Source organism: Pecten maximus, chromosome 5, assembly GCF_902652985.1.
Source record: "Pecten maximus chromosome 5, xPecMax1.1, whole genome shotgun sequence".
Taxonomy (NCBI): Eukaryota; Metazoa; Mollusca; class Bivalvia; order Pectinida; family Pectinidae; genus Pecten; species Pecten maximus.
Window position 1 is genome coordinate 12,722,289 of NC_047019.1, and position 27,676 is coordinate 12,749,964.

At 33.5% G+C, this 27,676-nt stretch overlaps 3 protein-coding genes across 3 annotated transcripts; 2 read left to right on the forward strand and 1 right to left on the reverse strand.

Moving 5' to 3' along the window:
• Positions 1 to 1,834: 1,834 nt before the first annotated feature.
• LOC117327195 (protein inscuteable homolog) lies at positions 1,835 to 14,352 on the reverse strand. Its single transcript, XM_033884050.1, has 13 exons — positions 13,933 to 14,352; positions 13,577 to 13,725; positions 13,327 to 13,390; positions 12,848 to 12,971; positions 12,558 to 12,610; positions 12,110 to 12,230; positions 11,472 to 11,585; positions 10,882 to 11,007; positions 10,414 to 10,585; positions 9,901 to 10,076; positions 7,667 to 7,892; positions 7,005 to 7,081; positions 1,835 to 6,462 (listed from the first exon to the last, which is right to left on the reverse strand). The coding sequence occupies exons 1-13, from the start codon at positions 13,956 to 13,958 to the stop codon at positions 6,331 to 6,333; spliced, it is 1,560 nt and encodes a 519-aa protein (XP_033739941.1). The 5' UTR covers positions 13,959 to 14,352; the 3' UTR covers positions 1,835 to 6,330.
• Positions 14,353 to 14,556: 204 nt separating this feature from the next.
• On the forward strand, positions 14,557 to 16,799 carry LOC117327196. The gene is made up of 3 exons (XM_033884051.1): positions 14,557 to 14,681; positions 15,262 to 15,435; positions 16,470 to 16,799. The coding sequence occupies exons 1-3, from the start codon at positions 14,622 to 14,624 to the stop codon at positions 16,482 to 16,484; spliced, it is 249 nt and encodes an 82-aa protein (XP_033739942.1). The 5' UTR covers positions 14,557 to 14,621; the 3' UTR covers positions 16,485 to 16,799.
• Positions 16,800 to 19,319: 2,520 nt separating this feature from the next.
• LOC117327197 (NADH dehydrogenase [ubiquinone] 1 alpha subcomplex assembly factor 3-like) lies at positions 19,320 to 23,602 on the forward strand. Its single transcript, XM_033884052.1, has 5 exons — positions 19,320 to 19,437; positions 20,872 to 21,055; positions 22,183 to 22,249; positions 22,666 to 22,766; positions 23,116 to 23,602. The coding sequence occupies exons 1-5, from the start codon at positions 19,370 to 19,372 to the stop codon at positions 23,224 to 23,226; spliced, it is 531 nt and encodes a 176-aa protein (XP_033739943.1). The 5' UTR covers positions 19,320 to 19,369; the 3' UTR covers positions 23,227 to 23,602.
• Positions 23,603 to 27,676: the final 4,074 nt, after the last annotated feature.

Genomic DNA, 27,676 nt, shown 5'->3' on the forward strand with positions numbered 1-27,676 from the left:
TGACCAGGGCTGACCCCGAATAGCAAAGGTTTGATAACACCGTCACAACAAGTCGCAAAGTTTATTAATCACTTCTGAGGACACAAATCGAGTCGAAACTTTAGTGTAAGTATTGGGGTGTACCTTAGGGGCTAAAAATTATTAAATTAAACCTGTATAATGTCGTCATTTCTATTTTAGAGATAAACAATTGAACGATTGAAAAAACATTACAGCATTTCTCTAATAGTCTTACAAAATATATATATTCCTCGATGTCTTCAGTAAAACCAACTATATTTTACGAGTGGGGCTAATATTTTGATATTTGCGCATTCGTGAAAAATATCAAAATATTAGCCACCTGAGTGAAATACATTTGGTATTATTGAAGATGCTGTTAGATATGCTGTTTATTACATTTTCATAGCAAAATATACCGGATCATCTTTTAACTTTTTCCATTGTCGTTTGTATGCAGGGTTTTGATTAAATATCACTTTTATAGAATTATTAATTTTCGATATTTCACTGCTAAATTTACTCGAGATGTTTTTATTACGTAATACAATTGATGGTCCCATTTCCCCAAAACGGACCCCATCGGTGTCTATAGTTTCTTTTACTCGAGAAGTTGAAGCAGATTGGATACATTGACAATGTAAGTGCAAATAATTCGTCACTGGAAAAATGATTAACGACGTTATTTTTAAAACGAAAAGTAATTTAAAAGTTAAAATAGACAACTGATCATTTTGCAGGCCCAACATCAATATACATGACGATTGGATCATCCAGTAGCCAGACATTCCGGATACTAATTGGCAGGCTATGTGATGACAGCTTTATCTTGGAGTCATTTGTCAAACTCAGTAACCCTTATGACTGGCCGTTTCATATGTTTCTATACCATGGCTGTTTTCGGCCGCTTTTTGGTACAAAAAGATACAAAAGCGACTGACTCATTTCAACTCCGCTTTCACATCTTTCTGTACCATACAATGGTACAAAAAGATGTGAAAAAAATGTACCATGAAAAAAAGTGTTACAGTTTTTTCATTTCATTTTGCCAGGCTCTTGTCGGTCATCGTACTGTGGAGTCTAGCGCAGTGCCTAATAGTGTTATATATTTTTATTGTTGTTTTGGAGGTCCCATGGCTAGCAGCACGACCCTGATTTGATAGATTATTGTATTAAGCAACATTTTGTGGGGACCTTTATGTACTGCACCAAGAAATTTACTCGATACCTGGCAAAACAAAACTTAATCAGAGATTGATAATGCTTTGTTGAAGTTAAAAAAACTTCTCCTCAGCTAACCTTTGGGGCAATACATGTTTAAATAAATTAATGCTTTGCTTATTTTTGCCTGTTCTTTCAAGACATTTAGTCCAGCTTACATTCAAACATTAAGCCGTTGGCCCCACATATGATAGGGGTAAGAAATTATATATTGCATATGTGCAAGAGCCTCGTATTACTATGTAAAATAGAACCTCTATTTTATATAGTAATACGAGACTCATATAATATATATATGCAATATATAGTTTTTTACCCCAAGCACTTGCGATATTACCATACCCTTCCGATTCTACAGCTAACGAATTGTTACATGTACGGGTTTTAGTTCATATCTTGAGGGTATATTTTGGAAGGTAAAGAACAGAAATAATTATGTTCCCTGCATGTCCACAAAAAAGGAAAGAAATAAAGAATGAAGAGTCTTACTAACAGGTTACGTACTTAACCAAATAAATGCATTGTTAACAGTAATGCACTGTTATAACAATAATGCATTGTTATTACTACCATTTTGAAAACATTAATATGAAAATACTAAGACACAAAACGATAAAGATTCAGAAGATTATTTATTACTTATAAAATATAAAACATGTAAACCATACATTGGAATGTGATTTGTCCTCAAACCCAAATCTAGAGACACACACAACATGTCTGTTGATGTCTATTTCTTTGAACTAGCAATACGTAACAAATATCTCATTAAAATAATAATAATAAAAGTAATATAGATTTCACAGTAATATAATATACATGAATTGATCAAAATCATATTGGGTAAACAAGTTTCAATATCACATATTTTTAATGACTGATAATATGTAGTATTTTGATTCAAAGTAAAGGTGTATGCCGGGTTGAGAGAAAGCAGCGAGTGATATTGACCTTCAGTGTCAATTTAAATGCTGAAAAAAAAAGAAATTCTCCCAAGTAACTGACTCTAAATAAAATTTGTTCTATACAGTGATTTTTTTTGCAAACATATCAAGGTACACTTTATTTTTTATTTGAAACAATATATATTTATATATATATATTTACATGTATATATCAATTGAGTGATTAATTATACATTTGTAAGCACATGAGTACATGTATATGAATATTATAGAGAGCATAGCAAAAGTGCAATTACGAAAATGTATCATAGCAAACTATTTTGGCGACAAGAAATACATTCATTCTTAATGATAAAATATCAGAAAACACATAAAACAGCGATGTTTTCAATCTTGGATTGAACACACTAATGACAAAAAATGTTCATTTTATTGAACAGTGCAACCAATTCCAGATTGGCATTCTGTAAAATGCTATTCCAAGTTCTCAACTTAAGGAAACTTTGAATTTTAACATCATCTTAAATAAAGTTAAGCTTGATCATATGACTGCCTCAAAAGGCAAAGCACTTGTATCATATTTTTTCAATATCTTACTTTTGTACAAATGTAGTATTTATTCTGACGCCAAATTATGAAAAACGCACTACAATTGAAATCATGCTGAAAAATACATTATGTCAATGTCACACTGAAGACAATTGGTATGATATTGTTACATCATATTCAAAACACACTGAAGGTTTTCATTAAACATTCTAGGACAACCAATATGTGAGCTGTCATGGCATTTTTGTTATCATGACATTTGCCATAAATCGTGTATATATCAGCTCAACAAAAACTCAAGCTATGCAATATTCTCTCTTCAATGATCAAGGGGTCCACAATAGCTCAGTCAGAGCACCGCCCATAGTGTATGGTTTGACACTCCCTACCCATGTAGGTTTGTGTTTCTCGGGAAGCTGAGAAATGGGCCAGTCTGTGCTGTTGTGGTTGTGTTCTTGGGCAAGACACTAATTGCTCTAGATATTTGAATAAACTCTATAAACAAACTCATAGCGATCTCGCATTGAACTCAAAGGACATCTCAAAAAAACCTTTGGTAGATATTTTTAGCAATAATCAATTACACAATGTGTATGATGGTCAAAACCAGATTATCTGCTCTCAACGGTACAAATTTCAAAAATTACGAGTAATTTTATAACTTTCATTAGTGATTCAAAACAACAATTAAAACTTTTCTTTAAGAAAAGTTAAATTTGAAATCAGTCATTTTATGACGATATCCTCTAAAAATTAAATGGCAGTTGATTGGTTAGCACCATGTGTGAATATTCATAATTTACATACATGTAGGACAATTTTGTGATGTACTGCCAGTGTATACAAAATTTGAATATCTTATATTGATAACTATACAATGAAATTGATCATATGGACTTTTCAGTTAATAATGACTCTTTAAAACACAGTGTCGACCTTGACATTTCAAAGACTTTGACCACATATGATATACTTTATGTTTGTGATATTTCAATAAGTTTAGTATCAGGTTTAGAAGACGACTTGTATACTTTGTAAACTTAATTGACATATTTCAAATACTACAACTATTGTAGGTTTTTATGGGATGTGTTTAATTACTACATTACCCACTACCAATATACATGTACACCATACCAAGTACAATGTATAAGTGCTTCTCATATGAAAGAGTACTCAACCAATTTGTCTGAATTGAGATCTTCAGTCTATTTACATAAACATATTACATGTAATCATTCACTATGAAGAAAAGGGTTTCAGAAATTTGAATGTACTTATATCAACTATATGTCCATTTAGAAACATTTCCAACTTGCTTTGCTATCAAGAAGTCCGACATTATTCAGCCTTTTTGAATACTGTAGGAAATATCGTTGTAATGTAGTTGAATTATATTATTCATACAAATCAAACCTTGATTCAAAGGCAGTGTCATCAGCTCAAAGCTCATTTTGAATAAATTATGCAGTATATTGGCACAGGGACATGGCACAAATTCACAACGCACGGCCATATATACCTACATAATTGTATTTTTAGGTTGGGAATCTATCCCAAGTTCCTATGTATATTTGCAATGATTTGAGCTGACTTATCATGCATGACATCCAAGAGTGAGATTCCATAAATGCCTCATCATTTCTTCAAGTATTACCAAAAACACATCCCAATATTTTTTACAACACTTCTCAAGCATTTAAAATGCAGATTTTATACAACTTGATGAAATATCAATAACACTTACTGTAGACAAAACTTTACCTGCAATTGCCAATCTATCACAGTTATTATGACAAGTTAATATTTCCCATATATTTCATAAATAAAAAATATTAATATTACAACTTATCAAACCCTGTATGAAATGGTTATCATTGAAACATAGAATTCATCTCAGATAAGATCATTATTTTGAAATCTGTCTCAATTAATGAAAGTAAAGACAAAGTCAAGTTTAAAAACATATACATGTAAATTCAACACAGGCAAATACTGATAGGCTTTGACTATAAGTTTGACTGAAGAATATCTACATTTCAGGTAAATATGATACAATTACAGTATTAAAGTGCATGTGAGCAATAAATAGCTATCGGTTACAATTAAAACAATCTTTTTATAAATCTATATTCCTTGGACAGGGATTGAATATATCTAGCCAATAAACAGGCCTTCAATCTATATTACTATGCATGTATACTAGTTTTGTTCATAAATTCTTAACGGAATACAACAGATCTTCAAAAGATACAATTAAAAGAAAATTAAAAGAAACAAGTGATAAATTGATATTTCAAACCTACATATATTTCATCAGTCAACTATTATAAATATCTTTTTGTGATACATGTACTTCCATTTTACATTCATAATACTTCAAATTGTTGCAATTATAAGATAACACATCAATTAGGAAAATTTAAAATAAATTTCAAGCCTCTTCTACAACAAAGGTTTTGAGCCGGCTGACCAGTGACCTACATGTACATATAAACATATAAATTGATCAATTAACAAAACATGAATGGATGAGCTACACCATATGGTACTATCTATAATATATAATATTAATTTATAAATAAACATCCTTGATCTTCAGTCCATCTGTTCCTTTCTCTACCAAAGTACGTTTCTAGGCATTTAAAAACTTTGCACAAAGGATTTCAAGCCCCAAGGTATGTATGTATGTGGGTACATCCTAAATTAATGTATCAGTGTAATTGTTGTATTATAAAATTATACCTTTTGATAGCTAAATGAACTTGTTTCTGAGTTATTATGAATGGCACCATTGTCAAGCAATATTTTTGGCATAGACAGAGGTTTGAGGCAGAGGATTAAAGAAGGTAAAGAATATGGGAAAAGGGGTGTTGGAAGATATTGACATATAAAATCATTATATCATGATTAATGTATATGTGTCTGTGTATACAGTCTATATAGACAAAGGTCAATATAACATCAAAGTTTGACAGTGGCAGTACTGTCAAAGTAACAGCCTATTATTTACAACTGCTGGTTTCATACGAATTCAAAATGTTTATAGCAATCTGGTTTTTGTACCTGGTCAATCAAGTTGATAAAACTGATGTAGAATCTACAGTACACCATCAAATTAAACTTAATGGTGTAAGTTAACTCTATTGTAAAATTTATTATTTGATAACAATTGCGAAACAAGTTACACCGACTTGTATTAATCACTCTCGCTGGCCCAGATGGAAATGTATGGGAGGAAATCGCAGTACTAGGAGAAATCCCATGTGGTTGTGCTGGTAGACCCCATACATGTGCCTTTTCATGCCTGATCAGGGCATTGAATCCCATGTCAATACATTTAGTTGAATGGGAAGTGTGTTACCACTGTGTCACCAAACCACACATAAGTGTCTCGTTTGTCAACGATCACATGGCATGATATATCGGACAATTTTGATTTGCTGTAGTTTTTATCTTAATCTCTCTTCTAGCTGAAACAAAAATGATCCCTTCAATACTTATTTGAATGTACTTATATCAACTATATGTTCATTTAGAAACATTTCCAACTTGCTTTGCTATCAAGAAGTCAGACATTATTCAGCCTTTTTGAATACTGTAGGAAATATCGTTGTAATTGTAATTTCTTCTCACCAACTCTGACCTACAGTTCTCATACAAAGTTCTCATCCGTGTTTGTACAAATGAGAAAGGAATCCATGAGTCGTGGCTGAATCAATTGCTTGAAATCAATATCTATGATGTTTTCCGTTTTGTACAAAGCACTTACTTTTCTAAGAGCAGCCTGAAATATGAAATCATAAAGTTCTTTAAATTAACAAATTAATTTTCTAACTGATATAAAATATGAAATATCACAATCCATGTTTTAGAAAAAAAAATAACCATATTGTAAGGCATGTTATCAGAAATTTATATTGAGACATTTATTTTTTTATTGAGCATTATGTAGGGAGCACTCTTTCATGACACCGATTAATACCTACATATATTTTATAGTGTCTTCAACACAAAAATACTAACAAATTAATTTAATTACACCACCGATAGTTAATCATTTTTGTTGATGGATGATTATTGCATTTTTGTTTGCTTTTTGTTTTTTGGTTTTTATTTGAGGTCAAAAAATATTAAATCGCCAAAAACTTATTGGTATTTTCAAGATTTCTGGATAGTGCACAGTCTTCATTTAACCATGAAGGGAAGTAAGTTTACTGTAGAGCAAGCATGGGACAATAGACACACATTTCATCAACATTACAATTACTCATAAGTCTAAAGTAACTGTATGTATAATACCAAGGATCTTAACAGATATAAACTCACCAGACAGGCCACTAATACTGCATCACTGTTATTTCTTTCCCCTTTGTTTCTACAGAGCTCCACCAGGCGGGGTATACCTACAGTGAAAATCGAAACATCATGAACTTATAACTTCATACTTTCAGCCTATATATATATACAGTCTAAAATTTGACAATATTCAAAGAATCTGTACCAAATATTTGATATTTTTTCATTTGGAGACCATTTTCACATGTCAATGGTCTCTATTAGGTGTCAAGTTCATCACTAAAAGTAACTCTGGTAGATCGGATTGCTAGCAACCATACCAGAAAATTTACCATTACTAGAGATTGTTATTATGTACAAAAATCTATGTCTCCCCTTCTCCCTTACTAGGCATTTTTTTTCACTCAAATGACCTTTGACATTTAGGCCCAGACAAAAGATAATTGTAATTGTTATTTGACCTTTGACTTCTTCAATGGTTTAGAAGTTATGGCCTGGACAAGAAACTATTAGAAGAAGAATAGGTACTAATAGAATATTTCCGCTTCAATGGAAGAGAACACATAATTAACTCTACAATCCTTAAGCATACTGCTCTCATACATAATTTATATGACCAGAATTTCTATATAGAACACATTTTTGCTGATAGGAGGTGCCTGTTTCACATCACTAGAAAATAGCAATCATACCTTCCATTTCAACAATGATCTGCGCAATCTCTTCCTCCCTACATAGTCTTGCCAGGGCAATCGCCGACTTCTGCTGAACCCTTTCACAGGCTGCAATCTCAGATGGAGACTTGTAGGCCAAAGGTCGTTCCTGTAGCAACTGTAGGCATAGGTCAAGGCCACCACTATTTATAATACACTGTCTGCAGTTGTCAACGGCAACCATATTTGCTAGAACAGTGGCTACCTGAAACAGTTTAATATATGAAATATATATTTTGGTTATGAATATATGAGCTACATACGTGACAGTAAATGATTTATTATAGACATTCATATGATTTAAATTTGCAGACAGGACCTTTTCGTTCTACTTAAACACATCAAAATGTTAACAACTTCATAATTTAATGTATTTGTCTCAAAACCAGAGTGGAAATTATCGTAGCAGTGTCTAATTTAACGCAGCTGTCAGAAAGACAGAATAGAATTTAAGGTTGCTGTCTCAAAGACAGAATGGAAATTAATGTAGCAGTGTCTCAAAGACAGAATGGAAATTAATGTAGCAGTGTCTCAAAGACAGAATGGAAATTAATGTAGCAGTGTCTCAAAGACAGAATGGAAATTAATGTAGCAGTGTCTCAAAGACAGGATGGAAATTAATGTAGCAGTGTCTCAAAGACAGGATGGAAATTAATGTAGCAGTGTCTCAAAGACAGGATGGAAATTAATGTAGCAGTGTCTCAAACACAGGATGGAAATTAATGTAGCAGTGTCTCAAAGACAGGATGGAAATTAATGTAGCAGTGTCTCAAAGACAGGATGGAAATTAATGTAGCAGTGTCTCAAAGACAGAATGGAAATTAATGTAGCAGTGTCTCAAAGACAGGATGGAAATTAATGTAGCAGTGTCTCAAAGACAGGATGGAAATTAATGTAGCAGTGTCTCAAAGACAGAATGGAAATTAATGTAGCAGTGTCTCAAAGACAGGATGGAAATTAATGTAGCAGTGTCTCAAAGACAGAATGGAAATTAATGTAGCAGTGTCTCAAAGACAGGATGGAAATTAATGTAGCAGTGTCTCAAAGACAGGATGGAAATTAATGTAGCAGTGTCTCAAAGACAGAATGGAAATTAATGTAGCAGTGTCTCAAAGACAGGATGGAAATTAATGTAGCAGTGTCTCAAAGACAGGATGGAAATTAATGTAGCAGTGTCTCAAAGACAGGATGGAAATTAATGTAGCAGTGTCTCAAACACAGGATGGAAATTAATGTAGCAGTGTCTCAAACACAGGATGGAATTCAAGGTTGCTGTCTCAAAGACAGAATGCTATAATGTATTATTTCTTCCTTCACACCAACTCATATAATGCTTTGGAAAATTCAACATACAAAGTGATTTTTGACACATCCCTTTAGCAATTTTAAGGGCGATAACTCTTGCCAAATTTTAATTCTTTTTGTGATAGACTTAAAATCTTAAAGTTCATTTCTGAATAAGGCCAAATAAAAATGTACCAAAGTTTTACTCAATCACTGTGTTTTAGAGACATAACAAGAATTAAGCGCAATTATATGTGTTGCCTGTCCCACTATGTCAATATCATAAGCTGCAGTATTTTACATGGGTACTTAACAATTTATTTGAAGAGACAATGAAATTCATTGATTTTCTTCCAAGTCCAGAAATTGGAGGCTTTCACCCAAAAAGTACAAAAATCATAGAAATGTTAATAAAGAGTGTAATGCATTCAGCTATATATATACATCCCACGATACACCTATAACCTAAATTTGGTTTTCCTATATTTTATAGTTTGTCAGAAACAGCCTAATATATGCAAGAGCTTAGTGCAAAACATTACCATTGATATTTTTCAAAAGTCAAAAATTTGAGATATCTACCCCAAAAATGCAGAAATCCATGAAATATTTTTAGTGTAGCATACTCAACTACCCATGCTACATCTATGATTAAGGTTTTTTTTGGTCTAGCTTTGTCAGAAACAGATAAACCCAAAATCTTAACACTGTTAATGTCACTTTCAAAAAGCAACCCCTATGTGTTGACTTTTAAATGTCTGCCGTAGGCGACACAAAAAATTATGAAAATGTCTATTTTAGTTACACTATGCACTATTCCATGAAATATCCATAAAATATGCAATCAATATGAAACTTTTTGGTGTGTTCTAACTAATTAAAAAGCAGCTCCGATTGTATGACAAATGTCACTTGTTTCTGAAACACACCTGGTCCTTGGCAAAGAGAGACTGAGCCACACTGGTTCCGCATGACTGGATGAGAACACGAGGTGCATCGTACTTCAGCAGAATATCACATGCCATGCTGTCCATGAAAGTGATGTTTGCGATAGCTGCTGACGACAACAGGAAGACTTCGTGGGATAGAGTATTGGCACATAAACCTGTAACACAAACAAGAACCAATCAGCTTCCTACAATTATAATACTAAATCAGTATGCAAATTTATTTTGATATGCCAGTCAATTCACCAAGTACTACTATTTTAACTTTTGGTCTACTCCTCCAGAATAAACATATTGGCAGAGTATTACAGGAAATGTATATATATATTGTTGCCCCCCTCAACAATCAAATATTTTTTTCTAAGGACCCATTATATAATATTGATGATTGATATACATCATATGACTCATGCTAATAAAATTATCAAAGGGTGTACTTTATGTTAAATACCTTTAAACATATATCAAAATAATGACTGTTCAACAATGGCCTACCTATCAATGCCCGTAGGATTTCATCCAAGTTTTCCACTAGGCCTGATAATTGCTGGAAGTTTTCAAGACACGGGGAGGTAACTTGTGCCAATACGCCAGCAACCTCTCCTCGTACTTTCTCGCCATTAGAGTAGTTACACAATATGTCCATCAGGCACTCCACACCTCCCTCCTATACCATAACATTTGTGAGAAAAACCAATTATAAAAGTACACATGTGAATAACAAGTTTATATATCAATTTTAACCTAGAACTGTTGTCCGGGGTCCAAGTCATTTAATAGTAAATGCTGCTCTATGACCGTTCTGTTTGTTGTTAAAAATATTGAAAGTGTAAGTTTCAGAATAAATTTTTTTTTTTTTTTAAAGAAGAATTTATTTTTTTTTTTATTTAAAAAAAAAAGAATAAAATATCATAATAAATTTTATTTATTTCACAAACAATGATATTTTTGTAAAACACAAACCTTTTCTATTTCAAATATTCCTTCTGCAACACAGCAAATTGTGGCTAGAGCTCTCAAAGTCTGTGGGTGTATGAAACTCAATGATTCTGTCCGGCAGATGTCCAGTAATGCCCTTACACCTCCCTCCTAAATATTCAAAGTACAAAGCACATATATTATATACAAGTTAACCTCCAAGGAAAATACACAAATCTTAATACTTTTGATATTTCAAATATTCATTTTCATTAAGAGGGTATTTTCATGTGAACACCTTTTAGGTACATTTTTGTAACATAGTGAACTTAGATATTATTTTTCCTTATATAAATTTAAATTCATCATATGATTATATCCTCGCAATTATGTTATGTCAATCAGATAAGTACTGCTCCAAGAGATCCTCCACTTATAGGCCTTTGTTAACCATTACTGAAACTAACATCTTAATTATGATGTTTCCTTATAAAAGTCTTATCCTATTAAAAATGTTGCAACTGGAGAAATCTTTGTCTCACATATATGTTAAATAATATATTGCAGAGAGCTTTCAAGAAAAAATCATGATATTCTTCTCGTGTTGTGTCTGTATGAAATTTTAAATCTCTTACTCTAGCAAAGATATAGCACATATGTTCTCCCTCCAGTCCTAGACTGACCACTGTCCCAAGAGCGCTGGACAAGGTCACAGGGTTGTTGGCTTCATCCAAAGTCTCCACAACTTTCTGTGATGTGAAAACCAAAGCTAAATTTGTAAATAATCTGTGTCTCAAGAAATTAGGTGGAATTTAAACATAACAATCCTAATAATGAAAATACCAGCCATTTTCAATTTAAAACTACAATTGGTGTTGGTGGACTTCCCCCCACTTACATTTATGTATATTTTATTGTGGCTTATTACCAGACATTGGCTTATTACCAGACATGGGCTTATTGCCAGACATGGGCTTATTGTCAGACATGGGCTTTTTACCAGACATGGGCTTATTTCCAGACATGGGCTTATTACCAGACATTGGCTTATTACCAGACATGGGCTTGTTATCAGATATGGGCTTATTTCCAGACATGGGCTTATTACCAGACATGAGCTTTTTTCCAGACATGGGCTTATTGTCAGACATGGGCTTTTTACCAGACATGGGCTTTTTACCAGACATGGGCTTTTTACCAGACATTGGCTTATTACCAGACATGGGCTTATTACCAGACATGGGCTTATTGCCCAATATGTACTGTAACATACCTGTAATAGATGTCCAAGAGCAAGGTCTACAAGGCGACTAAAGGCTTGACCCAAGAAAGTCAGTTGGTTAGTGACGGGGATTTTAGGCGGTGTGCGATCATCCTTTGACGAACTGCTTCTCCTGGTGAAACAAATTTCCACTTACACATACTGTATATATATCGACTTGATGTAAAATGTTTCTTTCTAATCAGACAAAATTGAAATGTGAACTTAAATATCTTAAACAACTGGATTATCAGCACTTAACTAAGCTACATGTTGATGAACACGGAATGCACAATATCATGGGGAAAACCTTAATTCACGAGCAGTTTAGTTTAATTTTGTAATAATAATGCTTTGAAAAATTGTGTTTTGAACAAAAAGAGGTTTGACATTATCTCTCAAATATGATTTACAAGTAGATAAATTTGTCTGGATGAGTTGATGACAACGAACACTTTACCTGTCCACCTGCTGAGCTAGCTTGGCACATTCACCCATCACTGTTTCCTGTTGCTGTTGAAAACACAGACAAAACAATAATGGCTGTTAAAATACAGTCAATGGTTCGTTAACTTGAACATGTTCATGGCTAGTCCATTAACTTATTACACATGGTTCTTACACTCTACCTGCAGGGTAGGGCAACGGAAGCACCAGGTACAACTCTGTTGGGCAGTTGTATGGAATTTGTATCAACCTCAAAATATATTATGAACTGATAAAATAAAAAATAATTTGATTTTAGTCTACCTCAAGTATGTAGGAGGGAGGATCCGGTAAACAGAGGTTACATTCCTGGATGAGGGACCTGATGTGGCATGTCAACTGCATCACCAAGGACCGCACAGCAGCCCACTTCTCAGCCTCCACATACCTTTAATAAATCAAGAGAACAGATGATCCAACATTGAAATAGATACCTTTAAAAGAAAATGACACTTTAATGTCAAGACAAAAGAAATAGGAATTACATGTAGCTGTAATACTGTGGTTAATCCATAATCACATATTCAATCTACATGAAATTTTAACTACTTGTTACTAATGTATATACTTTTTTGTAATAATGAGATAATAACCAAATTATAATGCAAAGATTTTACATCTGCTTAAATCATATAGGCAATAATATTTTTTAAGTTTTAATTATATAGGAAATAGACCTGTTTTTGTATGAGTCATCAACATGTCATGTAGTCAGTTTGAGTAAATTAAAGGTTACAACTCACTTGAAGAGTTTCGTGAACTCATTGCTGATGTGGTGAGAATCATCCCGTATTGTATCGATCCCATCTGAGGAAATGAAAATATTGCTAAAAAATGTTAATTTCAAATAAAAAACCTCATCAGAAGCAAATAAATATGCAATAACAATTAAGAAAATCAACAAAATTCCATACTTTACGGATACATGTAGATTTGTTGACTTCAGCACTCAGAAAAATGTGATCTCTATATATTTTCTTAAAATATGCTTACTTTTAACTACAGCAGCATGAAGGCTGTACTTATCCATTTCCGTGAGGAGAGACTTTCCCTGAAGGACACTCATACATTCTGTTTCTGTGGACCAGCGGATGTCGGACAGCCATCTCTGTGTAGGGTCAAATATGAACTTCTCTCTTGTACTGTAAAATAAAAAGTTTCACAGGTTTGCCCATGGCTGACCTCAGTTCAAAAACATTCTTCTAGATGAATTCGAAGTGAAAACTTTTTTTAAGGAAATCCTTTTTTAATCAAAAGAAAAATTAAAAGTTGCAGAAAAATCTTAATTTGAATTAAGTTATCAGATGACTAGTTAAGGTTGTTTTCAGATTTCAAGCTAGCTTTCTTACCTCTTTTTGACACTGTGCCTCAACATAATGTGTGTTATCACAGCAGCATGCTGGATCACAACCAGGCTCCACAACAATAAGGCTGCTACTCAAGGTTTCAATCAGGCTATATTCCTCCACACCAATAAGGCTTACTCAAGGGTATAGTCAGGCTATCCTCAACACCAATAAGGCTACTCAAGGGTACAAGCAGGCTATCCTCCACACCAATACTCAAGAGCTACAATCACTTACCAGTCAATGCCAGTTGTTGTTTTTTGTTACTCTGTTTTTATGCACACACAACGTATTTCTACGGGTTTAAGTCGGCTTCAAAGACACCATGAGTCCACATGAATGTGGGCGTGAAGAAGTATTTCAAAACGTGCCGTTGTGGTTCTTGAGTTAAGAAACAGAAAATATTTGTTGTCTTTTACGATACCTAAGCGACATTAGTAAGGCGATACTAATATTCGCACGGATTACGGAAACGGAAAAATTGTGTTATCATTTCCATTATTCTGCTGTCGTTACTGTGAAATTATTTTGATTGTTAAAATATCAATTTCTGTTGTTATGAATATTATTCAAAATTGTTTCCTTTCATCTCAATACACATTGAATTTATTTATAGAAGTTACTTATAAATATAATGCCATATTGTAGGGTCGCTTATATCACATACAATTCCTACTTGTCAAACGTCAAACATGGGTATCTGTTTCCCTTGCTTCGAAGGAGGCGCTTCATACGATGATAACGAGACACAAGTAAGTTCACATAATTTAGTTCACATAATAATATTTTGCATTAGTTGCTCCGACATACACAAGAAAATGATTCGGAGGAAATGTCTCATAAATCGATGTTCTTACTTTCTGTTTGACCACTACAACAGTGACATACATATTTGTATGCATGTAACAGATGTTGACTCTTTAAACATCTAGACTTAACAATTGAATAATGAAAACGTGTTGAACTTTCAGGGTCCAAGGGTCCTAAGTAGGGAGGGATGGTTTTCAGGAGTTTGCAGTTTGTTCAATGGTACAGATGATTACATTGTAGCACAGGTGCCTGACTCGTTTTATGAAATAATAACATATAAGAGTACTTATAAATGCAATTATATATACTCTTAAATGTTATTATTTCATAAAACGAGTCAGGCACCTGTGATTGTAGGTACAGCTTAAGGTCAGATACATGTATACTATACCTAATATTGTTGATTATTAAAAGCAATTATCAGACATTAAGTTTAAGTTTCTAAAAACCTTGATGTCAAAATGAATATTGTTCTTCGGAATCGATCACATAAGAAGTATTATATGAATTTTGTTATTAAAGGAAACACGGCGACAAAACATGGCAGCGGCGGCCATGAAGAGACAAGAAAATGCAGCGAACCGTGGAATCAAAGACCCAGCATCAGTCAAACGTAAACAAGAAGCTCAAAAAAGACTTGATGAGGAAGAAAATAAACGAGCCAGAATGGGAGGAGGAGATGGAGAGAACCTTAGAGTATGTATACTCTTTAAATATCTTGTTATATTTTCCTTAAAATACCATAGTCTGGGTAGAGGGGAGGAAGACTCTTATGATCAATGATGTTACTGAACATAATTTTATAGTACTGATACAAATTACAGACAAACTGTAATGGTTTTACATTGAAAATATGTTTCTGCTAACACTCTCAGATCAGTTTTAACTACTAAAACACTACAGAGGAGAAGATGATCTCTCGGGCCAGATTTAACTTCTAGACATTACAGAGGAGTAGATGATCTCTCAGGTCAGTTTTAACTTCTAGACATTACAGAGGAGTAGATGATCTCTCAGGCCAGATTTAACTTAAATAGACATTACAGGGAATATATGACTTATCATGTCAGTTCTAACTACTAGACATGTCACAGAGGAGTACAGTGTAGATGATCTCTCAGGTCAGTTTGAACTTCTAGACACTACAGAGGAGAAGATGATCTCTCAGGCCAGATTTAATTAATAGACATTACCAGAGGAGTAGATGATCTCTCAGATCAGTTTTTACTACTAAAACACTACAGAGGAGTAGATGATCTCTCGGGCCAGATTTAACTTAAATAGACATTACAGGGAATATATGACTTCTCATGTCAGTTCTAACTACTAGATGTCACAGAGGAGTAAGATGATCTCTCAGGTCAGTTTTAACTTAAATAGACATTACAGGGATTCCTGGGAATAGATGACGTCTCATGTCAGTTCTAACTACTAGATGTCACAGAGGAGTAGATGATCTCTCAGGTCAGTTTTAACTTCTAGACATTACAGAGGAGTAGATGATCTCTCAGACCAGATTTAACTTCTAGACATTACAGAGGAGTAGATGATCTCTCAGGTCAGTTTTAACTTCTAGACATTACAGAGGAGTAGATGATCTCTCAGACCAGATTTAACTTCTAGACATTGTAGGGAATAGATGATCTCTCAAGTCATATTGAAAATGACCTTGACATTAATATTGCATCTATCATCCTTCTTAAAGATTGCTTATTTTGATGTATTTTCAGTGGAATGTGGACTGAGGAAGCAGAATGCCTTGCATGTGGATACTGAGAGTCCAGTTCTACTGTGCATTTATAAAATATACTCTTATTTATTACCATTTAAATGATATACATGTATATATTTTCTGATTCATCTACTTTATCTAGCATTAAATAGTGTTGCCAGCTTTTCAAAGTTAATTGTGCCACACATATGCCAGATATTTAAGTTACTAATCCTTCCCAAAAACTTTGTTGAAGTGCCTATGTATCTCATTTGTTTATTGATTTGTTTACAAATTTTATGATATATGTTTTCTGAACAATAAAACTCCTTTGTGTGTTGTACATGTATATGCCTTGCTGTTTACTTTGTCTCTGCATCAACCATTAAAAAACAATTACTTGTAATTACACGTCTTTGAATTGGTAGTGTATGTAACATTGTACAGTATGGTGTAATATGTAACATTGTACAGTATGGTGTAATATGTAACATTGTACAGTATGGTGTAATATGTTACATTGTACAGTATGGTGTAATATGTAACATTGTACAGTATGATGTATGTTACATTGTACAGTATGGTGTAATATGTAACATTGTACAGTATGATGTAATACATTGTACAGTATGGTGTATGTTACATTGTACAGTATGATGTATGTTACATTGTACAGTATGGTGTAATATGTTACATTGTACAGTATGATGTAATACATTGTACAGTATGGTGTGATATGTTACATTGTACAGTATGATGTATGTTACATTGTACAGTATGATGTAATATGTAACATTGTACAGTATGATGTATGTTACATTGTACAGTATGATGTAATATGTTACATTGTACAGTATGATGTAATACATTGTACAGTATGATGTAATACATTGTACAGTATGGTGTATGTTACATTGTACAGTATGATGTATGTTACATTGTACAGTATGGTGTAATATGTAACATTGTACAGTATGGTGTGATATGTTACATTGTACAGTATGGTGTAATATGTAACATTGTACAGTATGATGTAATATGTAACATTGTACAGTATGATGTATGTTACATTGTACAGTATGATGTATGTTACATTGTACAGTATGGTGTAATACATTGTACAGTATGGTGTAATATGTAACATTGTACAGTATGGTGTAATATGTAACATTGTACAGTATGGTGTAATATGTAACATTGTACAGTATGGTGTAATATGTAACATTGTACAGTATGGTGTAATATGTAACATTGTACAGTATGATGTATGTTACATTGTACAGTATGATGTACGTTAAATTGTACAGTATGGTGTAATACATTGTACAGTATGATGTAATACAATGTACAGTATGATGTATGTTACATTGTACACTATGTTGTAATACAATGTACAGTATGATGTATGTTACATTGTACAGTATGATGTAATACAATGTACAGTATGGTGTAATACAATGTGCAGTATGATGTAATATAATGTATAGTATGATGTAATACAATGTACAGTATGGTGTGATACAATGTAGAGTATGATGTAATACAATGTACATTGTGATGTAATACATTGTACATTATGATGTAACAAATGTACAGTATGATGTAATACAATGTACAGTATGATGTAACAAATTGTATAGTATGATATAATACATGGTACAGTATGATATAATACATAGTACAGTATGATATAATTCATGGTACAGTATGATATAATACATGGTACAGTATGACATAATACATGGTACAGTATGATATAATTCATGGTACAGTATGATATAATACATGGTACAGTACGATATAATACATGGTACAGTATGATGTATGTTATATTTTACTGTATGGTTATGTTACATTGTACAGTATGGTGTAATACAATGTACAGTATGATGTAATACAATGTACATTATGATGTAATACATTGTACAGTATGATATAATACATTGTACAGCATCATGTAATACATTGTGAAGTATGATGTAATATATTGTACAATATGGTGAATACAATGTACAGTATGATGTAATACATTGTACATCTGGTATGATTTGTGTTTGTGATGTTTGACATCTCTATAAGTAATGGTACATTTTGATGTGTTATTATATCTCTACGACAATAAGCATGTGCCTCGGGTTAAACCCACCTATATATATACATGTATGTTGCAATTTTGTTAAAGACAAAAATCCTGTAAAGATATTCTATGAGCCCATTAAATACTACTGGAATAAATTTGTCCCTTTCCTTGAGTCAAAGATGATCTGTTATCTCTCTTAAAGGCATATTAAAGGGCGTGTATTTTATATGCTGGATGCAATTTCTATTTAAACCAAATAGAAGATGCTGAATTCCTGGTACACTGTATGTAGTAACAACATTTTGTTATCATTATGCTACATAAGTTGACTATACAATTAAATTATTTATCAAAGGGCTGAATAATAATAATACTAAGATCACCTACAAGTACATGTTACAACTGATACATTTTGATAGTCACAATCAAGTCATACACTGTTTAAAGTGCTGTTAAATTTGTATCAAGCACTTTTAAATGTTGTAGATTTATTTACATTTTGTGAATTTTTGCTATATTTATATTACTGGTAGTCCTAATCCATTAAGAGCTTGAAGTTCTAAAATGTACCAAAGCATATTAGGAGTTATCATTTTTGTCTTATTTTACAAATAATCATTTTATTTGCTATGGAGAAATAAAAGCTAATATTCAGGGAATTCTTTTGTCTTCTTGTTTTTTTCATCTGAACTTCCCGAAGGTTAAACAAACAAATGGTAAAAATTTGGAATTTATTATTCTGATGATTTTGCTATTCGGATATTTGTTACCGGCATTCGAGTCCAGTTATATTACTGTGCCCAAGGTGAGATAACTCCAGTTATGAAACCGTGACATTGATGAAAAACATGTTGAAATCAAGATTAGCACTTGGGCAGCTGTATCGGAGGCTGATGCCTCGCAACAGGTAAAACAAATCACATAGTATTGTATAAGAGTGGTCATGACATCGTTATTACTAGTCTGTTGATCGTAAAGAAGAATGCGTATCACTACAGTAGACTACTCCAACAATGTTAGAGGTTTTACACGGCGAGATACTTTTGACAGGCAGTCGGCAAAATCATATCTGATAGAAAAATAGCCGACCAGCGGCCTCTTATGTTATAGGAGTACCGTTAACGTTACTCATGATCATACTGTACACGTCATAGGAATTTCGCCGTGTAATCCTAGGCTGTAACATTGTTAGAGTGCAGTCTAATGATAATTTATGAATGATATTAATTTATGTGATTACTGATCTACATTATACATATAATGTATGTGCTGTGTATGCCTGTATGGTTATGGTGTTACTCTTTTCATGAAAAAGCAAACATATTATTCAAGTTCAAATAAATTTCCTAAAGAAAGTGTGAAAGATCATATAGATTAAATTTCATCACATTATTTCATAGATGTAGATTTAAAGTACATGCTTAAGCATTTACTGTAAAAGAAATTTGATTTGATATATAGCTTTAAAATTTTCTACTAATGCAGATACATGTATTGAATATAAATATTGAACCAAGTGAATACTGAAATATAAGATTATCACGATCAAATGCTACCGAGTAAGTTCAGTTTCATGTCATAACAAATGCTGCATGTATGCAAATAAATATGCATTTGAGTAACAATTTACTGCTGTAATTTGAGTAATAAATAACTTAATCAAGTGTAGTGGATGAATTGAAATAGAATTCCAACTCATTGAAAATGTCTTACACTTTTGTAACAAAAAGGGCAGATTATATATAATTATAACTAAGCAACATATTGGTACAGTCTTACACAAAAAGGAATAGTTCATGATGAGTTAATTGTCATTTTTTTCCCCATAAAAGCCACAGATTGCAACTTTATCACCTCTATTGATTATAATGGGCACATGGCTTAATAAAAAATTTCAAAATGATCAGTTGAAAAATGTAGGAGAAGATCTCTGGACAAACACAAGTTTACACTGTACAGATGACACTGTTCCATTGTAACAGGAGAAAGAGAAAATGTAGCGGTAAGACCATGGTTCAAACTCGGGTCCCTCTGAACTCTAGACAAACACTGTACCAACTGAGCTATCTGGTTGCCGGTGATTGAACCAGTCCAGTTCTGCTACACAATACTCCAGTCATATTGTATGTACATTGTATATAATATGATGGACCTTGGTGAATGGCTGGGATTAATGCCTATTACTATATGGCAAATTAGTGCAGTTTGTTGGATTGAGTGTTTCAAATGAAATAATTGTTGAAAAAAAAGTAAGTTAATTATAATGAAACAGTTGAGTTAAAATGGATAATCTTGTATGTACTATGTGTTACACACTTTTTGTTATTTTTCATGTTTGTAGTGCCACAGTGAGAGGTATGTGTGACCGTTCAGATTTTGCCTCGACTAAGCTGAAACCCATCTTTGAACTAGATGAGGAACACATGACTATATCCAGCTACAGTAACCTTGGATTTAGAGTCAACCCAGGGATCCACGTGATTGGGCCCATCGCAATCTTCCCCAACACAGTGCTTCACTGGAATGTAAGGAAAATCTATCACATGTATGTTTGCTGGGTTTATCGCCTCATGAACAGCTGGGGTCATTCTGAGCCAGGGTCTTCTTGTATTAATTAGTTGGTGACTACCTCACTGAACAACATACACCCATCACATACCATCCAGAGCAATTATGATAAGTTGTCTTACCCAAAGACAAAACCACAACAACATATAATAGTTGTTATACCTACAATTTGATTTTCATTGAAATGAAATTATTGGAATTAATTATGCTCAATTTATCTCCAAACTGTACAGCAAGCTGAAGTAATGCTGCATACATTTTTAACCAATTTAGTATGGAACTGTTGTGATAAGTTTTTAGTGATGAAACTTCATTTCAAATCACTGTATTCCTAATAAGTAAATAATATTTCCTATGAATTGGTATTGTTTTTTTAGCTGCAATGTGCAACAATCTATAATTGAAATTTTTCTGACACCATGTATTAAAATATGCATCATGATCAGTTATTGTGAATCATTTTTGAATAATTTTATACGGAGTTATCCCCCTTTATTCATATTATTAAATAAATGTTTGTTTTGCCCTCGGCATGAAAGGGGGGAGGGGAGGTATATAGTGTTACCAATATTCGTCCCATCCATATGTGTCCCGTCCAATAACAATGCAATGTCACTAACTGATCTGAGAAACTGCTGATTCGATCCTCACCAAACTGTTTTTGGGGTATCAAATGGCAGCAGGGGCATTTAATTATGTGTTGCAGACATTTTCTAGTTTTTATGAAGGAAGCAGCGCGTTATAAATTTCAGTGAATTCACAAAAAAGAATTTTACATCAGAAATGTTACATGAATTTAAAGGATTTAAAAAAAAGATGGATGGCATTATCTAGTATCATATGTATTCAACATTTCTGTGATTTTTCAGCTGAAATGTGAGTATTGGTACCCATCAACTCCCTCAAACAACCACTGTAAGAGAGTATCTACTGAGCAAGCTTAAGTCAAGAGTTGATTCTCTAAATGTTTAATAAATCAATCTTTACTGTATATTTTGAACATTAGAATATGTAGATACTGTATATGAAAATGTATATACGTATATTGAATTGATGCTATAAAAAAAATATCTTCTTCTTGCAGGTGGCGTCATCAAAGCGTATAGATAAAAACAGTCTTGTCCTCTTCCATTTACTGGAACCAAAACTAGGTACGATTTTCTATACCATGTATATTCACAATACATACAATCATTACGTAAGACACAAGATGTACAAAATATAATTTAGAGGTAAAAAATAATCAGGTAGTGTAGGCAAAATTTCGAAACCTTAGACAGTTGTGTCACAAAACTGTAATTGAATGGTTTCAATGTTGATTTATATATTTTTATTTTTGATAGACGAGTATATTTAACAAATTGAACAAAGATTAAAAAAACAGTCTTTGTCTAATCAGCCTTCTGTTAAAGTAAACTGAGCTCTGTACCATATAGTTATAAATCAATACTACAATCGAAGCGGGGATCAAATCCTGCATGTAACATATTTATGCCTACTTTGTATTTCCTAATACCTATGTCGTGAGTGATACAGGCTCTATATGCCTCTTGTTTTATATTTCCAGATATGTTGGTAATTGGAAAAGGAATGTTTATCGACAAGGTCAATCCTGAAATTCAGAATTTTCTGAGAGTGAAGGGCATCAATGTAGAAATTTTACCAACAGTAAGTAATTCTACAGAGATGTCCGTTCTCCTGGGCAGGGAAGATGTTTTTTAACTGTGCGGATAAGAACACTAAAAACAGCTATGTACATGCATGTTAAAGCGGAATCTACAGGTTTTTATGTTCATAAAGAGATCAGTATGTTATACCAGTATCTATATATGACAACTTTAGCCTCAAAATAGGAGGTATTCACAAAGTATACACACACTTTGGAAATTGAGTTCATGGAAAATGCCTTGATGTCGATCTTACAGGATAACACATGCAATTTTCTGTACTTATATCATTTTATCATAATATATTGCAAGATGCACATTATTTTTCATAAAGTGTCTTTTTCTTTCAGGAAGAGGCTTGTGGTCTCTTTAACATGCTAAGTACAGATGGGAGAAATGTGGCTGCGGCACTCATCCCTCCGGAAAAGATGCCAATCGATAACGACAGCATCTATTTATGATAGATCTGGACAAGTTTGGTGACTTTTTGGATTGTACATGGAGCAAATGAATTTGTGTATAGAATACATGTGTGTAATGGAGTGCGGATTAAAATTATTGCTCTTGTGTTAGCAAATGAGAGAGTATATACTACGAACAAAAGAGTCTGTAATCATATTTATAGATTGACTGTAATTTACCTCAGCAAACAGTCTAATACATTTTGATTCGTGGAAAAACTGACGTTGATTTTAAAACAGTTGTGGGAATGATTGTGGAATATTCAGTTTTTACAGTGTGTGCATGCTATTGAAACTGAGGTGTAAAGCCACCTCATATTGTTTATTTATTTTGTCAATTTTACGATGTATAATAAATTAAAAATATTGCATTATTTTACTTTATCTTTTTTAGGTCACCTGAGACAAAGTCTCAAGTGACCTATTCTAATCCCCTTTTGTCCGTCGCCGTGCGTCGTGCGTCGTCCGTCCGTACACAATTTACATTTTCGACTTCTTCTCCAAAACTCCTAAACCAAATTCAATGAAATTTGGCAGGAAGCTTCTATGGCTAAAGGTCAACCAAAATTGTAAATTATATGGTCCCCACCCCCCAGGGGCCTGAGTGGCGGGGCTAAAAAGGGTCAAATTGACTAAAACTTCAAAAATCTTCTTCTCTACTCTCAGATATGGTGGAATCAAATACACTTCATAGATGGCAGGGTCTGAAGGTGCTTTACCAAAATTGTGAATTTCATGACCCCGGGGTCTCAAGTTTGCCCCTGGGGAGGGGGTAAACTTCACTATAGTTTATATAGGGAAATAACATTTTTGACTTTTATTTGTTTTATTTCTATTGGAATTCATTCTAATTTGGTAAACATTGTCAGCATGGGTTGACAATTTGATGGCATGCACATGTTTGCCCTGACTGACCCCCAGGGGCTGATGGGCGGGGCTAAAAAGGGCCAAATTGACTGAAATTTCAAAAATCTTCTCAAGACCGAAATAAGTTGGAATCAAATACTCTTTAAAGTTGGAAGGGTCTTAAGATGCTTTACTAAAATTGTGAATTTCATGACCCCGGGGTCTCAAGTTTGCCCCTGGGGAGGGGGTAAACTTTACTATAGTTTATATAGGGAAATAACATTTTTGACTTTTATTTGTTTTATTTCTATTGGAATTCATTCTAATTTGGTAAACATTGTCAGCATGGGATGACAGTTTGAGGGTATGCACATGTTGGCCCTGATTGACCCAGAGGGGCTGATGGGCGGGGCTAAAAATGGTCAAATTGGCTGAAATTTCAAAAATCTTCTTCACAAGACCAAAATAAGGTCGAATCAAATACTCTTCATAGTTGGAAGGGTCTTAAGGTGCTATACTAAAATTTAGTAATTTAATGACCCTGGGGAGGGGTTAAATTTTACTATAGTTTATATAGGGAAATTACATTTTTGACTGATTTGTTTGATTTCTATTGGAATTCATTCTAACTTGGTTAACATTTTCAGCATGGGATGAATGTTTGATAATATGCATATGTTGGCCCTGACTGACCCCTGAAGGCTGATGGGCGGGGCCAAAAAGGATAAATTAAATTAACTGAAATATTTCAAATCTCAGGTGACCGTTAAGGCCCATGGGCCTCTTGTTTTACCCCTCTGACTTGCTACATTTATTTCGGGTTTTCAGAGGTTGCATTATTTTAGCTTTATTAGTTATTTACCTCAGCATGCTACAGACCCAATAGCAAGTCCCCAGGCCCCTTGGTTATTGAGAAGAAGGTGTTAAAACATTTTAGCCTATTCGACCCATGTGACCTTGAACGTAAGTCATGGTTATTCATTTGAACAATGATGACGACGGATGCTGCGCTAAAAATCCGTTCCAAGCCATCTACCACGGCTACAGAAGCGTCGTAGTCGTTGACGACAGAAACTGGTCCATCCAGACAAACAATGGCGGGGGTGGCGATGATGACGTTCTACTACCGGTGGTAAAAAAAAGAAGCGCTCTCCGAATTCTTAACGCAAAACCAAAGAGGTTATAATCAATTTATAACGAATAAAACCCCTAAAACTGCTGGTTTTGTTTGTGTTCGCCGAAGCATCTTCGCATTCTATCGGAATGGTGCCAGTTAAAACGTTACATTCTTACGTAATAGTGCCGGTGTAACGTTGAAAATGGACCCCCGTGGAAAATGGAACCCGGGTCCATTTTCAACGTTTGAAAATGGAACCGGGATGCCGTGGAAAACGGAACAAAATATAAAATTTTCTTTACATACCCGTTGAAAATGGACCCCGTTGAATATTGAACCACATAAAAGTATTGGATCTCGGTACCAGTTTATATTGTCATAGACGTTTCGATAAGATATGCTTACATGCTACAATGTATAAACGATATTGAAGGGCAATGGTAAAATAAAATCGCCCGTGACCTTAGGTGACCTTTGATATCACATTAGGCTGTTATGAGAAGTGTATATAAAATGTAAATAATAATTATGTACATTGATTAACACTTTAACTCGTGACATCTGGTGACCCAGATAATGACCATTAGCATCACTTTAAATAAGATGTCCCTATACATGTATACCATTTATCGACATTGATCGATAATTTGACCCGTGACCTTAATTGAACTTGATAATGACATTTCGTATAACTTTACACTGTTTTAAAATATGCATATAAAATGTATGCGACATTGGTCCACATTAATTAAGAATTTTACTTGTGACCTTTGGTGACCCATATAATGACCTTTGGTATATATTCAAACTAAATTATGATATGCATAGTGAATGTATACGATATTGATCGACATTGATTAACAATTTGACCTGTGACCTCGTGTGACCCATATAATGACCTTTGCTATGACGCATTACTGTTATAAGATATTCATTTAACATGTACACGATATTGATCGACATTGGTACACAATTCAACCTTTGACCTTTGGTGACCCAGATAATGACCTTTCGTATAAATCATCACCGTTATAAGTTATGCATATGAAATGTATACGACATTGGTCCTCATTAATTAATAATTTGACCTGTGACCTTTCGTGACCCATATAATGACCTTTGGTATATATTCAAACTGAAATATAATATGTATACGGGATGTATACGATATTGATCGACATTGATTAATAATTTGACCTTTGACCCTTGGTGACCCATAAAATGACCTTTGAATTAACTTAACACTGTTACAAGATATTCATGCAACATGAACACGATTTTGATCGATATTGATTAATAATTTGACCTGTGACCTCTTGTGACCCATATAATGACCTTTGCTATAACTCATTACTGTTATAAGATATTCATTTAACATGTACACGATATTGATCGACATTGGTACACAATTCAACCTTTGACCTTTGGTGACCCAGATAATGACCTGATGATAGTCTTTCTTTCTTATTTTTTGTTTGTTTTATATGCAATGTTGATTCACGCCTAAACGATAAACCTTAATACTATCAATAGTATGTTTCAATATTTCCATTGTATTAAACGTTTTTAGCTCACCTGCCCGAAGGGAAATTGAACTTGTGCCATATTCAACGTTAAAAATGGACCCGACGACATACTGACCCATTTCCATATCATTTTTTTTTTAAATGACCCCAGTTCCATATTTAACGTTGAAAATGGACCCCACAACATACTGACCCATTTCAACATCATTTGCTGAAAATGACACCGGTTCCATGTTAAACGTTGAAAATGGACCTCATAACATACTGACCCATTTGCTTATTTTTTTTTTATGACCCCGGTTCCATATTCAACGTTGAGAATGGACCCCACAGCATACTGACCAATTTGCATATCATTTGCTGAAAATGACACCGGTTCCATATTCAACGTTGAAAATGGACTCCTCAACATACTGACCCATTTCCATATTATATGTTTTAAATGACACCGGCTCCGTATTCAAATGTTACAGCGGATCTCGGTTTATGAAAAAAAAAGAAATTGCTTATTCATGTCGATGAATATAATATACATGATTATCTTACTATTGTTTGAATATATACGAAAGGTCATTATATGGGTCAACCAAGGTCAATGGTAAATATCGATCAATATCGTATACATTTTATATGCATATCTTATTACAGCTTGAAGATAAACCAAAGGCTATTATATAGGTTACCAAAGGCCACAGGTCACATCGCCAATCAATGTCGATCAATATCGTGTACGTGTTAGATGAATATCTAATCATAGTGATAAGGTATACCAAAGTTCATAATATAGGTCACAAAAGGTCAAAGGTGAAATGTTGATCAATATTGTGTACATTTTATATGCATATATTACAGTTTGAAGATATACCAAAGGTCATTATATGGGTCACCAAAGGTCAAAGGTCAAATTATCAAACAATGTAGATCAATATCGCGTACATGTCATATGCATATCTGATAACAG